Below are 13,536 nucleotides of genomic sequence, written 5' to 3' on the forward strand. Positions count from 1 at the left end.
ATACTTTTCACTTCTTGAATATTTTTTCCTTTGTTCCTCATCTCTGTAAAAAGCGATCAACTGGAGTTGGACTGTAATACCAAGTATGTCCAGAATATGGCACTATTTAACAAGCGTTACAGCATAAATCATTTAGTGTGAGTCACTGTCATCTGAAGCACCTTGTCTTTTCTTTCTTTCTTTCTTTCTTTTTGTCATCCATTCTGTATGTTTGAAATGCTGGGTCTAAGTTAGTTAGAATAAGGGAGGTTCGTAATTTTCCTAAAATGAGAAGCAATATGCAAAAGTTGATATCAGAAGCTATACTCTCGCTTTGCAACACCAAACAATACTGGCCCATTTGTGTTTTTCAAAAATAATACTCCATAATAAATGGATGTATATACAGAAGCATAACAAAAATAGAAGCACATAAAAATGAAAAGTCTCATAAACCCCATTCTCACTGCTCATATATTGCTGTTATAAATTTGCTTAAATGTTGAATAAAAATGGTGTCGTAGGCAACACAGTGTTCTACTACTTGCTGTTTTTAATAGCACTATTCCATCTCAGTGTGTATTGATTTACCAGGTGCTTTGAAATAGTTGTATGGTATTACATCGTGTAAATGAACTTGATTAATTTAAATAGTTCCCTGTTAATGGATATGTTGGTTCATTTTTGTGAACAACTGGTACAGTGAACAATTATTTATTTATTTATTTGAGACAGAGCCTTGCTCTGTTGCCCAGGCTGGAGTGCAGTGGCATGATCTTGGCTCACTGCAAGCTCTGCCTCCAGGTTTCATGCCATTCTCCTGCCTCAGCCTCCCAAGTAGCTGGGACTACAGGCGTCTGCCACCACGCCTGGCTAATTTTTTGTATTTGTAGTAGAGATGGAGTTTCACCGTGTTAGCCAGGATGGCCTCGATCTCCTGACTCCGTGATCCACCTGCCTCAGCCTCCCAAAGTGCTGGGATTACAGGCGTGAGCCACTGCGCCTGACCCAAAAGCTTTGCCTTTTTACAGATATTAGACATGTTTCTTGTTTAAGAAAAAAAATCTTAATAACATAGAAGAAGAGAAACGTTTTTCCAAAATAGAGAAATCATTGTGATTATTTGTTCTTTTTGGAATGTTGGATAATATAGTCTGCTTCATTAATCATCAAGCATGCTATGGATTTTCCATTTTTATAGGCTCTGTATCTCAGTCAAGGTAATACTGGTAATTTTTGTACTGTATTTGAAGATGAAAAATAGAGGCCAAAATCACAGATCTTGCATGGAAACTGGGTAATGAAGACAGCTCTGGAAGTAAACATGAGACACACACACGGACACACATATATAAAGTACAAACACAATATATTTTTTAAAGTTTAAAGCTTTTAAAGCCCCTCCATTCTCCCAGAGGGACAACCTCTCCCCTTCTTAGAGTGGGTGGGGACAGCAGTTGCATGGGCAGCTTTCCTTGTGAGCCACGAGTCCCTCTGGACACACTGCTGTCTAGCCACGCCCCCTTCCCTTTCATCTTTCTAATTGACCAATGGGCTCGGAGCCTTAAGGCCACGCCCCTATTTGGCATTCTACTGCAACCCTGGTTACGCCTCCTCTGGCTCAGTCACACAGCTGCCTGGTAGGTGACTGGAGGTGTTGATCAGTGCTCGCTGGGATTTTGCTGATGTGGCCCCAACCCCGCCTCCCTCCCCACTCTGCAATGGCAGAAGAAACTCGACAGAGCATATTGGCTGAGGCCAAGAAAAAGGTAAAAACGTACCAGGTCATGGCCCCCCAACCAGCCACAGATCCCCTCTGACAACAAGACCACTGCCAGAGTCCATACCACCCTGAGGCACACCGGACTGGGCCCGCTAACCCTGGTGCCTCTGGGCTACCCCCATCAAAGTTTTGTCAGTCAGCCTCAACCCTTAGCAAGCAGCCCAGTCCCTGCCTTGCCAAGTACCCCAGGGTGACTTTGGGCGGGTGACTCCTGGGGCTTCCTGCTGCATTACGGGGCCCTCAATCCTGCTTCCCAAGCTCGACCTCCCTGGGCTCTTTGGGCTTGCATCTCTAGGGACCTTGGTCCCCCAGCCCCAGGCCCTGCCCTCCTGAGTCATCCCCGGGTGACTTTGGGCTGGTGACTCCTGGGGCTCCCTGCTGCAGACTCTGCCCTCCCATCCTGCTGCCTCAAGGTCGACCTCCCTGGGCTCTTTGCACTGGCGTCTCCAAGGACCTGGGTCCCAACCTTGTGTTTCCCTCCCCCATAGTGGAGTGGTGACTAGGACATTGCGCTGATGTGGTCCCTCCCCCTCACCAGGAGTGGAATGTAGTGATGTCACAGTCTGCCTAGGAACTGTCATTACTGGAAGACTGGCCTTTGATCTTATGACCCAGTCCCCTAAGCGTTCTACCCCATTTCTGGTTCCTTCCTCGTTGGTCACAGCCAAATTTCCAGCTGAAAGGGGAATGGAGACTGTGGGACCTAGGAGCAAGAGGTTTCAGGCTGCCTTACTCCCGTCACATAGACATTGACAGTGTGAAAAGCCTGCCCTTTGCCTATGAGCTCAAAATGTTGACAGTATCTCTGGGTGGCAATGGGAGAATGGGTTGGGTTTGGTTTTCTCCCAGGTTTCTACTCAACAGAGAGACTTTAACTTTTTTTCTGAGTTCTCCACCTCATATTCTAATTCTCCATGGTTCTGGGACCAGACTGCACTTCAGTCAGTGTTCTCTGAAGTGACATTTGCTCATCTTCTGTGGAATAGATCTTGGAAAACTGAACTTGACAGCTTGAGTCTTCCTCATATCTCAACCTGGTGTACCTTGAGTGCCACGGGATAAATATGGGACATTTTTCTGAAGCATCAGTTTCCCTTGATTCTCTTGAGATCAGGAGAAAAAACATGAATGTACTTAGGGATGACAGTCACAGGTTTCCAAGAGTATATCAGACTTCTCTCTGAAATGAGGCTTGGGTTGTCCTCTTTCTGAGAAATTCCCAGATTTCACAGAAAGGCTGCCTTCTGCCATGAGGATGCATTGATATAAAAGTTTGCGAGGTACTGGTGCACTTCTTCACACTAACAGACATGTCAGGATGTATGACTAAACCACACGGCACAGAGTTCCTGCCTACTTAATGTTTAGTTTTCTACCTCTGCCTCTGGTTTTGGTCCCAGGCAGCTGCTGATTCTTCTCAAAACCCCAGAGCTTGGAGTCAGAAGACTGATTTCAAAGTTCCAGTATCACCTTTTCCTTTCCTTTTTTTTTTTCTTTCCTAGCCATGATATCAATCCCTCTGAGTCACTAAATGATTGTGACAACACCTTATACAGTTGTTGGTGTCATTAAATCAGATGGTGTATAAGAGTATTTTGTAAAAACTGTAAAGGAGGATGTGGCTGTAGGGGCTAATGGTTCCATGAGGATTACTGCTCTTCTTTCCCACAGTTAAAAGAATATTGGCAGAGAAACAGCACTGGTGGTCCAGCAGGAGCAAAGAGGGACAGGAAAACAAATGGCAGTGTCCCTGAGACAGCCACTTCTGGTGGTTGCCACTCACCTGCGGATGTGAGTCTTGGCTGACCAGGCTCCTGGGGACAGGGAGCCCAAGGGGCAGTAGAGGGTAATTGTTAAGATTGTGGATGAACTGTTGGGTAGTAGTTAAGAATTCTGGGTTTGAATCCTGCCTCTCCATCTGCTAGGGATAGGATTTAGGGTGAGTTGCTTGAGCTCTGTGGGCCTCTCTTTGCACATCTGTGTAATAGAGGTGGGATTATTGTTGTTTGACTTCCATTTGTGAGGTTTAAATGAGATTTGTTAGTGTTTTATGTTAATCCCTAGTACATGGCCTGCTGTAAACACCCAGGACACCAGGATATGGTCATTGCTGTTTAATTTTCCTCATCCCCAGTCTCAAGGGGAAGCCAGGACAATGAGAACAGCCACTTGCCGTCAGGAGTCACTGAAAGGGCCCCAGGGTGGGATGGTGGGGAGATAAGAACCACGAGAGAAGTTGGCACAAAGGAGTTATGGGACAAAGGGTCCAACATAAGCAGAAAAGAAAATGTTGCCAGTTGATGGGGAAGAACGAAAGTCAGAGGGCTTAGACACTGAGGGGGACAGAACATCTCCATGTGCACTCTCATCTCTTGTAGTCAGCAACAGGTATCGACGGAGAGGGCCCTACGTCATCTGCACCCCTCAAGGATCTGGAGGTAAGAGGCTCTGGGCGGAGGTGCAGTGACCCCGCAGGCCAGCCCTCCAACCTCCTCCCACAGGGGGAGTGGGTGCCCCTCTGCCAGCTGAGACAGCCCCACACACCCCAGCCCTAATGATTGTTCTCTCTACCTCTCCCCCACTCCTCCCACCTCCTCTTCTCTACATGCACCTCAGAGCCCGTGCCAAGAACTACCAGCAGCCCTGGACTCGAGATCCGTCAAAATCAATCAACTGAATAACATCATCAAATCTTTGGTAAGAGTCCAGTGGGGTCCCCTGATTCCAGGCTGCCAATCCCGGGCTCCGGTTTCCGCTTGGGGCCCTGAAGAAAGGGACTGGGGGTCCCTGGTGCCAAGTGCAAATAGGGAGCTGGGGCACCCTGACCTCACTTGGAGGGACCCCAGAGCACGCAGTGTGGCTGTTCTTTTGCTGCCCTCTTTGCCGACTCTCTCCTCTCCACACACCCCTGCTCGAGTCCTGGCTACACACGCCCTGGGGTTGTGGCCTCTCGGGGGAGTGCGAGCCTGACTGGTTGTCAGGGGCCCCGTATTTCTGCCATGACTCAGTCCCTAATTTGCTCTTTGATTCTGGACAAGTCGCCTCTCCTTTCTGGACTCGTGTTTCCAGAGGAGGTAGTGAGTATCAAAGGTGTCTGTTAGCTGTGAGAGTCTGAGATTTAAAGGCCCCCTAGAATGGAAACCTCAGGGCCAAGGGCTCCTGTCTGTCCTTTTCCGTTAGCCTATACCTGCTGTGAAGAACCGTACCTGGCCGGTTCGTGCACAGTAAATGTTTATTGAATGAACGCACTTTTCTAAATCACAAGCGGGCAGAAGCGGGGGCCTTTCTCAAACTCCAACTCTAGAGGTTTATGTTCCTGTCCTCTCAAGAGATTCCACATTCAGACTTCGAGTTCTGTGGCTGTGGGCAAAAACCAACAAAGACCCAAATCCTCTGTCCTTGGGAGCTTGAGGAGAGTTGACCAGTTCGTGTTCCCATTGGGTCTGAGAACTTTACCTTTAAAATCCATCCCTGGCCCCTGCCTACTGCTTCCTGGCCTGGGGAATAGAGTTGAGGGAGCCACCCTCCGTCACCTTCATTTGACTCTCCCCACAGGAACAACAGAAGAAACAAGTGGAACATCAGCTGGAAGAAGTAACGTGATTTCTTTGTTTACTCACAACATGACTGCTGGGTTTGGGGGACACTCAGATGTAGAGGCCCCAGTCTCATCTCGCCCACTCCCAGCCTGGGGAAGAAGGCTCACCCCTTAGATTCCACCCCATCCCCACAGGGTCCCTGATAACCTGGTCCCATGGATGGGCCTGTCCTGGGGCATTGATGACATTCTGGGACATGTCTCTTGCTGTGCCATCTCTGCCTCCCCCTGGTAAGAGCTCTGTCTTCCTCTTCCTGTAGGAAAAGAAGGCAAACATCGTGAAACAGAAAACTGAAAGGCAGCTAGAGGTGAGTGGAGGGTGTGAAGTTTTCTCCTGTCCTCCGGAGAATGTTTCTTTCCTTCTCTTTCAGCACTTGCTTGGCTTTTCTCCCAAAGGTTCAAATCTGGAGATTGAACAGACAGAAAAGGAAACTAACTGTAGACCTGTATCACACGAAGCGCTCTCTCAGATACTTTAAAGGTGGGAATCTGGGCACCCTGTTATCCTTCAACCTGAAAGGTCTTTAGGGAGAGCCCTTTGGGCCCCATCTCAACTCTCTCATTACAGAAGAGTCCAAGGATCTGTCTGGCCGCCTGCAACGTACAGTGCAGCGTATAGGAGAGTTAGAGCAGGCTCTCTCTGCTGTCCCCGCCACACAGGAGAAGAAGATCAGGGTGAGTTCAACCACCTGCCCTGTCCCCTGGGAGCCCAGCTTTACAGATGGAGGAGTGAGCCTCAAGGTCCCTTCTGCAGGATGGAGTGTCCTGCCCAGAAGGCATCATGGCCATTTCTTGCTGCTTTTGTGTCTGGTTGTTAGAGGCAGCCTGGGGAGGAGTCAGCTGCTGTGAGTGAGTTGGGGGGTGCGGTGGGGAGCGAGCACTGGACGCAGAGCTTGGAGGCCAAGTGCCTGCCCTGCCCTTACCTGGCTGTGGTCTTGGCCAAGTCCTAGGTGGGGTATTGGGTACTTGTACTGTGAAGGTACAGAAGAGTACCTTTAGTATGTTACCATTTCTGTAGAGAGGAAACTGTGTGTGTGTGTGTGTACATACTATGATAATATACATAAAACATGTCTGCAAGGTTCATAATAAACTCAGGAGAGAGCAATGGGGTGGCTGGGAGATACTTCCCTTCTTTACCTTCTGAGTTTTGGACTATACGAATGTATCATCCTTTCAGAAAGTAAACAAAAGATTAATTGTCCCCTTCCTATCTGTGCCCCCATCCCCAGCAAGAAAAATGGGCTTAGAGAATCGGATAGAGCTGGGTGTTCAAATCCCAACTCTGCCTAAGTAATCTTAGGCAAGCATTTAACCTCAAATACTCCATGTTTTTTCATCTACACAATAGAGGTCATCATAGTAACTGTCTCCTATGGTGGTTGCCAGGATTAAATGGGATTGCTAGCATGGTAGCTGGTGAAGTAGTCCATAAAGCTTCAGACAGTGGTAGTAATAACAGTAATAACAATAGCAATATTATCTGATCTCTCTGGGCCTCTGTTTGCCAGCTGTGAATTCGATCTCTTTCCCTGTCCCTTCCAAGCTTACTGAGTTCTTTTAAAAACCAGACCATGGGCTTGGAAATGCCTTGATCTATACTGACCGAGTTGTATATTGAGCCCAGCCCTAGCCCTTTAAGGGGCACTGTGTGGAATGGCCCAGGCTCACCAGATGGAAACTTCTCACTCTTCACCATCCAGTTCTCAAGCCGCAGTCAAGCATTTATTGAGAGGCAGTTAGAGCAGTCCATACAGGAGAAGGCACGGCTGAAAGAACGTGTGACACGGGTAAGGTTTTGCAGAGGGAGAGCTGTGGAAGGAAAATGATCCCAGTGGCCAGGAGCAGGTGAGGACCAGTGACAGCCCTTCCTAACTTCTGTGCCCATTCTTGCAGATGAGGGAGTCGCTTAAACAAGCCCAGCTACAGAGAGATGAATCTGCTCAACATCTAAAAGGAGAGAGGGCCCGGTGGCAGGAGAGGATGAGAAAAATGTGGCAGGAGGTGAGGTCTGACCATTCAGCCTGCCCATCTTAGATAGGTCACTGGATCTTTCTGGGCATCTGTAACATGGGAGTAGTACAGCCAGAGGTGGTCATGGGTCTGGGCTTTGTGGAGGTGGGGGCAGAGAGGGAGATGGCAGCCTGTCCAGCCACCAGCCCCTCTCTCCAGGGCCCCTTTCCCCTGTGCTTTGGGCAGGTTTGCACCTTGAAGAAAGAGAAGAAGGATGGTATGCATCGGGTGGAGGAGCTGAAGAGGAGCTTGTCCCAACTCAAAAACCAGATGGGTAAGATGGGGCTGGCGTGACCTGGGAGCAGGCCTGGCATCAGAGGGCTGTGGGGGGGCTTAGAATGCCCCACGGAGGTGGGTGGATGGAAGGGCTTTGAGGCAGAGGGAAAGAGGTCTGTGCCGGGAGATGGCAAATCTTGTTATCTCCATGAGCCTGAGGGTCCCCATCAGCGAAGCGGGCCCGTTGTCAGCCAGCCACAGTGCTCTCCATCTGAAAGTGGTTGGAAGATTGGCTACCATCCGGGTGCGAGGAATCATTAGCAGTGAGGCCAAGTGTGGGGAGCCTGAGAGGAGCTTTGCACCAAGAGGAGGGTGTTTTTTGTTGTTGTTGTTTGTTTGGTTTTGTTTTTGTTTTTGAGAATCCAGAGGCCCTTATTGTCTGCTTCCTCTCTCAGCTGAACCCCTGCACCCGGAGCCCCCAGCAGTGGCCCCTGAGGAGGAGCTGCAGCACCTGAGGAAGGAACTAGAGCGAGTGTCAGCAGAGCTCCAGGCCCAGGTGGAAAACCATCAGCACGTAAGTCTCCTGAACCAGGCACAAAAGGAGAGGCTTCAGGAGCAGGAGGAGAAGCTTCGGGAGCAGGAGGAGAGGCTTCAGGAGCAGCAGGAGAGGCTTCGAAAGCAGGAGGAGAGGCTTCAGCAGCTGGCCAAGCCACAGAGCGGCGTCGAGGAGCTGGTGCGTTGCCCCAGCTGGGGAGCCTGCCCTCCTCCCTAGTCCTCCAGGCCTTTGTTTCCCAACTTGTAAAATGGGGCAGTGTAGCCCTCATGTGAAATGTTACTTCTAAAGGCACCTGCGAGCCAGAGCCCTGCTCTGGTAGCTGTGGGAGAGAGGGGATGATTTTTCTAACCTGCCTCCACCCTTCCCGGTGCCATGGGAGGCAGACACCAAGTTCTGGGGTCTCCAACTGCAGTGGGTGGCTGCTGATTGCTTCTCTCTGTCCAGAACAACGAGAACATGTGCGCACTGCAGGTGGAGCAGCAAGTAGAGGAGCTACTGGAGAAGCTGGACAAGGTGAAGGAGACAGTAACCTCTGCCCCATCCAAGAAGGGCTGGGAGGCGGGCACCAGCCTCTGGGGAGGGGTGTGCCAGGCCAGAGGCAGCTGCAGCCTGGGGGGCAGGTGACCCCAGCACCCTCCAGGGCAGTCTTGTGACTGCTTCTTCCTCCTGCCTTCTGACTTTTAGAGGTGGGTAGCCCTGGGCTACTCCCAGGTCTGGAAATCATCATCCCAGCTAGAGGCATGGAGCCCCCAGTCATAGGGGAAGACACAGTGGTATAAGAGGCTCCTTATGCCAGGCACGGTGGCTCACACCTATAATCCCAGCACTTTGGGAGGTTGAGGCAGGAGAATCACTTGAGGTCCAGAGTTTGAGATCAGCCCGGCCAACATGGTAACATCTCTACTAAAATTACAAAAACAAACAAACAAAACGGGCATGGTGGGGCATGCCTGTAATCCCACCTACTCAGGAGGCTGAGGCACGAGAATCTCTTGAGCCCAGGAGGTGAAGGTTGCAGTGAGCTGAGATTGCACCGCTGCACTCTAGCCTGGGCCACAGAGTGACACTCTGTCTCAAAACAAAACAAAAAGGCTCCTTAGGTTACAACTGGATTCCAGCCTTGGTTTCACTGGTCACCATTCAAGTACTTTGCATCTCTAAGTTTCTATTTCTTTAACTTTAAAAGGAAGTTAGCATTTTCCTTACAGAGGTGCTGAGGATTAAATGAAATAATACATGGAAAGCACTAGGCCTGTAGCACACTTAGCAGGTGGCGGCTGGCTCCCACTGCTTTTCCAGCAGTCTGTGGCCTACAGTTTAAATGGTGAGAAGAGTGTATGAGATTTGAGCCTGGGGAAGGAGACATGGTGTTCTAGGAAAGGGAGGCAGTCACTTAGGCCTGGAGTAAGGGGCGAGGGTCCTGGGCAGGTGACAGAGCCCCACAGTGCCCTCGCGACCCTATTAATGGGCCCAGAATCTGGAAGCCAGCCACAAGGTGCCCTGACGCCCAGGGTCTTCCTGTAGGTGGAGCTGAAGAGGCAAGAGGCTCAGAGTCTGCAGCAGCAGCCAGACCATTACCTGGGTCACTTGCAGCAGTCCGTGGCCACCTATCAGCAGCAGGTGGCCGCCTATCAGCAGCTGACCTCTGAGAAGGAGGCGCTGCACAGGCAGTTACTGCAGCAGACCCAGCTAATGAACCAACTGCAGCAGCAGGAAGCTTGGGGCAAACCGGTGGCCAAGACGGCCCGCCAAAAGTTGCAGGAGACCTAGGGGAGGGAGCTGCTGAAGACGGGGCTGTGAGGGGGACGACCTGGCAAACTCTGTGCCTTCTCACTCTTTCCTGGCCCCTTAGGAGCGCCTGGAAGCTGCCAGTCAGCAGAGCCAGCAGCTGAATGCCCCATTGAACCTCATGGCTCTCCCTGGGGAAGGTACAGGAGACCGCTCAGAGGAAGAGGAGAGAGCCCCAGGAGGAAGGGGGGACTGTGAGCAGCGTAGGATTGAGGAGTTGGAAGAGACCTTTAGAACAGCTGGTCATTGTGCCGACTGGGTGCCTGCACTAAGTTCGGCATCAATATGGTGACCTCCTGGGAGCGGGGGGCCACCAAGTTGCCTATGGATGGCTGAACTGGGCCAGGTCAGAAAGGGAGCAGGTCAGAACTCCCACACCGACTGGTAGTGGGACTGTGCCTGGGCGGTATAGCAAGACCTTGGTTCTTAAAAGAAAAAATAAAGAACAGCAGCTCATTCCTCTCTGGGAAGAGCTGGCTCAGGGTTACATAGTGAGGGTGGAGGCAGAGTTGGGCCCACAGTACCTGCCTTGTTGGGTTGTCTGAGGAGCCCTCTGGCCACCCCCCACAGGAGATGGAGGAGGACATCTGGACAGTGAGGAGGAGGAGGAGGGACCTCGGCCCATGCCGAGCATCCCAGAGGACATGGAGAGCTGGGAGGCCATGGTGAGCCTGACTGCCCCTGCACCTATTTTGCCACCTTCCTCTCTGGTCCCTCGAGAACCCCTTTATTCTCTCAGTTTCCCTGCCTTCTGATTTCTGTGCACCCTCACCCCTTCCGAGAGCCAGGGGTCAGACCCCATTTCCCCTGTGAGCAACAGGTGCACTCTCTGAGGCCCCAAGGGAAGGGGCTGTGCTCCACCCCTCTGCCCCATTTCTTCTGCGTCTGCCCCTACAAGAATGCTCACGTCTTGCCCTCAGGTGGCATTTTTCAACTCTGCTGGAGCCAGTGCCCAGGAGGAGCAGGCACGGTTATGAGAGCGGGTGAAAGAGCAGAGGGTGTGCTGCCAGCGCCTGGCTCACTGGGTGGCCTCGGCCCAGAAGGCGCCAGAGGCAGTGGTCCCAGCCCCAGGGACTGGGGGCGAGTCTGTGAGTGGGGAGACCCACCGGGCCCTGAGGAAGTCATAGGGAAGCTGGCCCATGCCAGGACTCACCTCCAGCTTCTCCATGACTTACTTGAAAATGCCACCTGAGGGCAGGTTGCTGCCGAGCTGTGACCCGATTATTTTGGCTCCAGAGCGGCCTTATGGATATCCTGGAAGAGAAGGCGGTCCTGAGTGAGCTGGTGAAGAAACAGGAACTTCCATCAATCCAGTACTGGGGAGAGAGATGCCATCAGTGAGTGGGAGGCCAGGGCACGGCAGGGGGAGCTGCAGGGCCTTCGGAGGGGCCCCAGCGTCTGAGCCCTGTCCTCCCGCAGGAATGTTCATCAGCTTATAATAGAGGCAGGGGGCAGTGCCAAAGATGCAGCAATGGGAGGAGGACATCATCAGGCTGGTCCAGCACAGGGAGGAGATGAAGGTAGGGTGTGCAACATCTCTGTGGGGGGTGGGGGTGGGCGTGAGGGTGGGCGCCGGCAGCAGCGTGACACCTGAGCACTCCTCCCTCCAGGTGAAGCTGCTGGCGCTGCAGGAGATGCGGTTGTGGCTTGTGCTGACCTCAACAACAAGCACAGCAAATTCCTGGCCGCTGCCCAGAACCCTGCTCATGAGCCCAGTCCAGGAGCCCCACCCCCCCAGGAGCTTGGGGCTGCCAACCAGCGTGGTGGTGAGTAGAGCCCCCATGCAGGGCGGGCAGGCAGGAGCAGGGGGCGCTCGCACTGTGCTCAGATCCCCGCCTCCCTCTCTCCAAAGATCTTTGTGAGGTGAGCCTCACCGACAGCGCCGAGCCTGCGCAAGGAGAGGCCAAGGAGGGTTCTCCCAACGACAACCCTACTGCACAGCCCATCGTGCAGGACCGCCAGGAGCACCCAGGCTTGGGCAGCAAGCGCTCTGGGCCATTCTTTTGCTGGGCTTGGCTGCGGAGAAGGAGGAGATAAACATCACCATCATCAAAGAGCTGGTCAACAAACTTTTTAAAAAGAAACAAACTTATGTGGTGAATCTGCTACACAATCCATTTCCTTCATTGGAATGTTAGAGCTATTCATGTTTATTTGTGTTTCTAATTTATACTTTAAGTTTATTTGTAAAAAGTTAAAAGAGAGTGGGTCTCTGTGGCCTTCACTGAGGTTCACTCTGGCATCCTTTAGCATTTTTCTTTTTTAATTTCATAATTGTAGGTCATTAGCATGCATATGGAGTTTGCCCTCACGTGGTGGGAGTTCAAACACACGAAGACCCACTATTTGCACAAAACTATTCTTACTGTTTGGAATAGGCTGCCATGCTTTTTTAATGTTATTGCAGCGTGTATATTCATTACAGAATTCAGATAAAATTTGCTTAGGTTTTACTGTTATTTGATCCAATCTTAATCACAGTGAGCTCTTCATTAGCTCAATATGTGGTTTGCCCCTAAGTGTGCACTGTTGATTACTTTGTAATATGCCACCATGAGTACTGACATTACAGTTGTTTAAAGGCCGAGAACTGGAAACAGCCTTTCCCCCATTTTCTGTGTGCTGGTGATGGGAGTAATGACGTTCTGGGGGAGCTTTTTAAATCCCGCGGAAGAGGACAGTGGCCTGCTCCGGCAGGTACGTGCGGGACAGGGCGTGTTTCCTTGGTTCCGGTGCCAGGAATGAGCGCAGCACTATGGTAGTTCCCTTAGGATTTGTGTGCGCGCTGGGCTCATGAAGATACTGCCTCACGAGCTGCAGCAGTTGTATTCTTTTTCCACGACCTAAAAAGGGATTATTTCTGAGGAATGAAAGTCTCCCATCGCTGACTGTGGATGTGGAAAACCTTTCCTAGCTTAGAGCATTTCTATCTGGAATACATTTTAAAGTCCCAGTTCATGTTACCTGTTTTAATTACATGACTACATACGTGTCCCAGTTCATAAAAGGACGCTGGCTGGCATTCTTCTTAATGTATTTAGTAAAGATCATAAGAAATCCTTTAAGAGTATAAATGTCCCAGGAACAGGCATACAGGCTCTAGTCAAGAATGAATTAGAGCGAATGGAAGCCGTGTAACACCTGACATTCCTGTCTGTTCACGGAGATTCTTTGAGGCTTGAAGATTGATTTTACCATCTAGACCTCTCTGGCTAATACCTATTCTTCAACCACCTTAGTTACTCTGACATAGGAATTTACTTGTTTTCCTTGAATGGAAACACTTTAAAAAATAATAACAAATATTATTATAAATTAATATATGTGAGAGTACTTAATTGAAACAAAAAGGAGTTTTAGTAGACAGTATTATACTCTCTTTGAAAATCAAGGAGAACTTTATGCAACTTAAGATATTTACAAACTGCAGTACAATCTACTGTTTGTGAATGTCAGTGTATTATCAGGAAACGTGTCTGTACAATCAGGTATATATCCTCACAAACTTCTTTACGAAGACTGAAATATGTTTTTGTACCTCTCGGTTTCAGTTAGGGACATATTTTGTGCAATATTTATGTGATTGTGCCTATGCACGAGGAA

General features: G+C 50.4%; 1 protein-coding gene across 1 annotated transcript; it reads left to right on the forward strand.

The window, feature by feature from the left end:
• The first annotated feature begins 1,559 nt into the window (after positions 1-1,559).
• LOC117070940 (golgin subfamily A member 8S-like) lies at positions 1,560-12,372 on the forward strand. The gene is made up of 19 exons (XM_033190703.1): positions 1,560-1,748; positions 3,434-3,553; positions 4,141-4,200; positions 4,379-4,459; positions 5,318-5,356; positions 5,621-5,668; positions 5,757-5,841; positions 5,929-6,035; positions 7,064-7,150; positions 7,257-7,364; positions 7,560-7,647; positions 8,045-8,322; positions 8,590-8,658; positions 9,998-10,073; positions 10,504-10,598; positions 11,170-11,270; positions 11,353-11,453; positions 11,544-11,699; positions 11,786-12,372. The coding sequence occupies exons 1-19, from the start codon at positions 1,665-1,667 to the stop codon at positions 11,968-11,970; spliced, it is 1,968 nt and encodes a 655-aa protein (XP_033046594.1). The 5' UTR covers positions 1,560-1,664; the 3' UTR covers positions 11,971-12,372.
• The last annotated feature ends 1,164 nt before the right edge of the window (positions 12,373-13,536 follow it).

This window comes from Trachypithecus francoisi, unplaced genomic scaffold, assembly GCF_009764315.1.
Source record: "Trachypithecus francoisi isolate TF-2019V2 unplaced genomic scaffold, Tfra_2.0 Lachesis_group3, whole genome shotgun sequence".
Taxonomy (NCBI): domain Eukaryota; kingdom Metazoa; phylum Chordata; class Mammalia; order Primates; family Cercopithecidae; genus Trachypithecus; species Trachypithecus francoisi.

Coding starts and splice junctions, on each gene's coding strand:
- LOC117070940 (XM_033190703.1), top strand. CDS start 1,665: ATGTGGCCCCAACCCCGCCTCCCTCCCCACTCTGCAATGGCAGAAGAA. Junction 1,749..3,433: donor TGGCTGAGGCCAAGAAAAAG/GTAAAAACGTAC, acceptor TCTTTCCCACAG/TTAAAAGAATATTGGCAGAG. Junction 10,599..11,169: donor TGGAGAGCTGGGAGGCCATG/GTGAGCCTGACT, acceptor TTTTGGCTCCAG/AGCGGCCTTATGGATATCCT.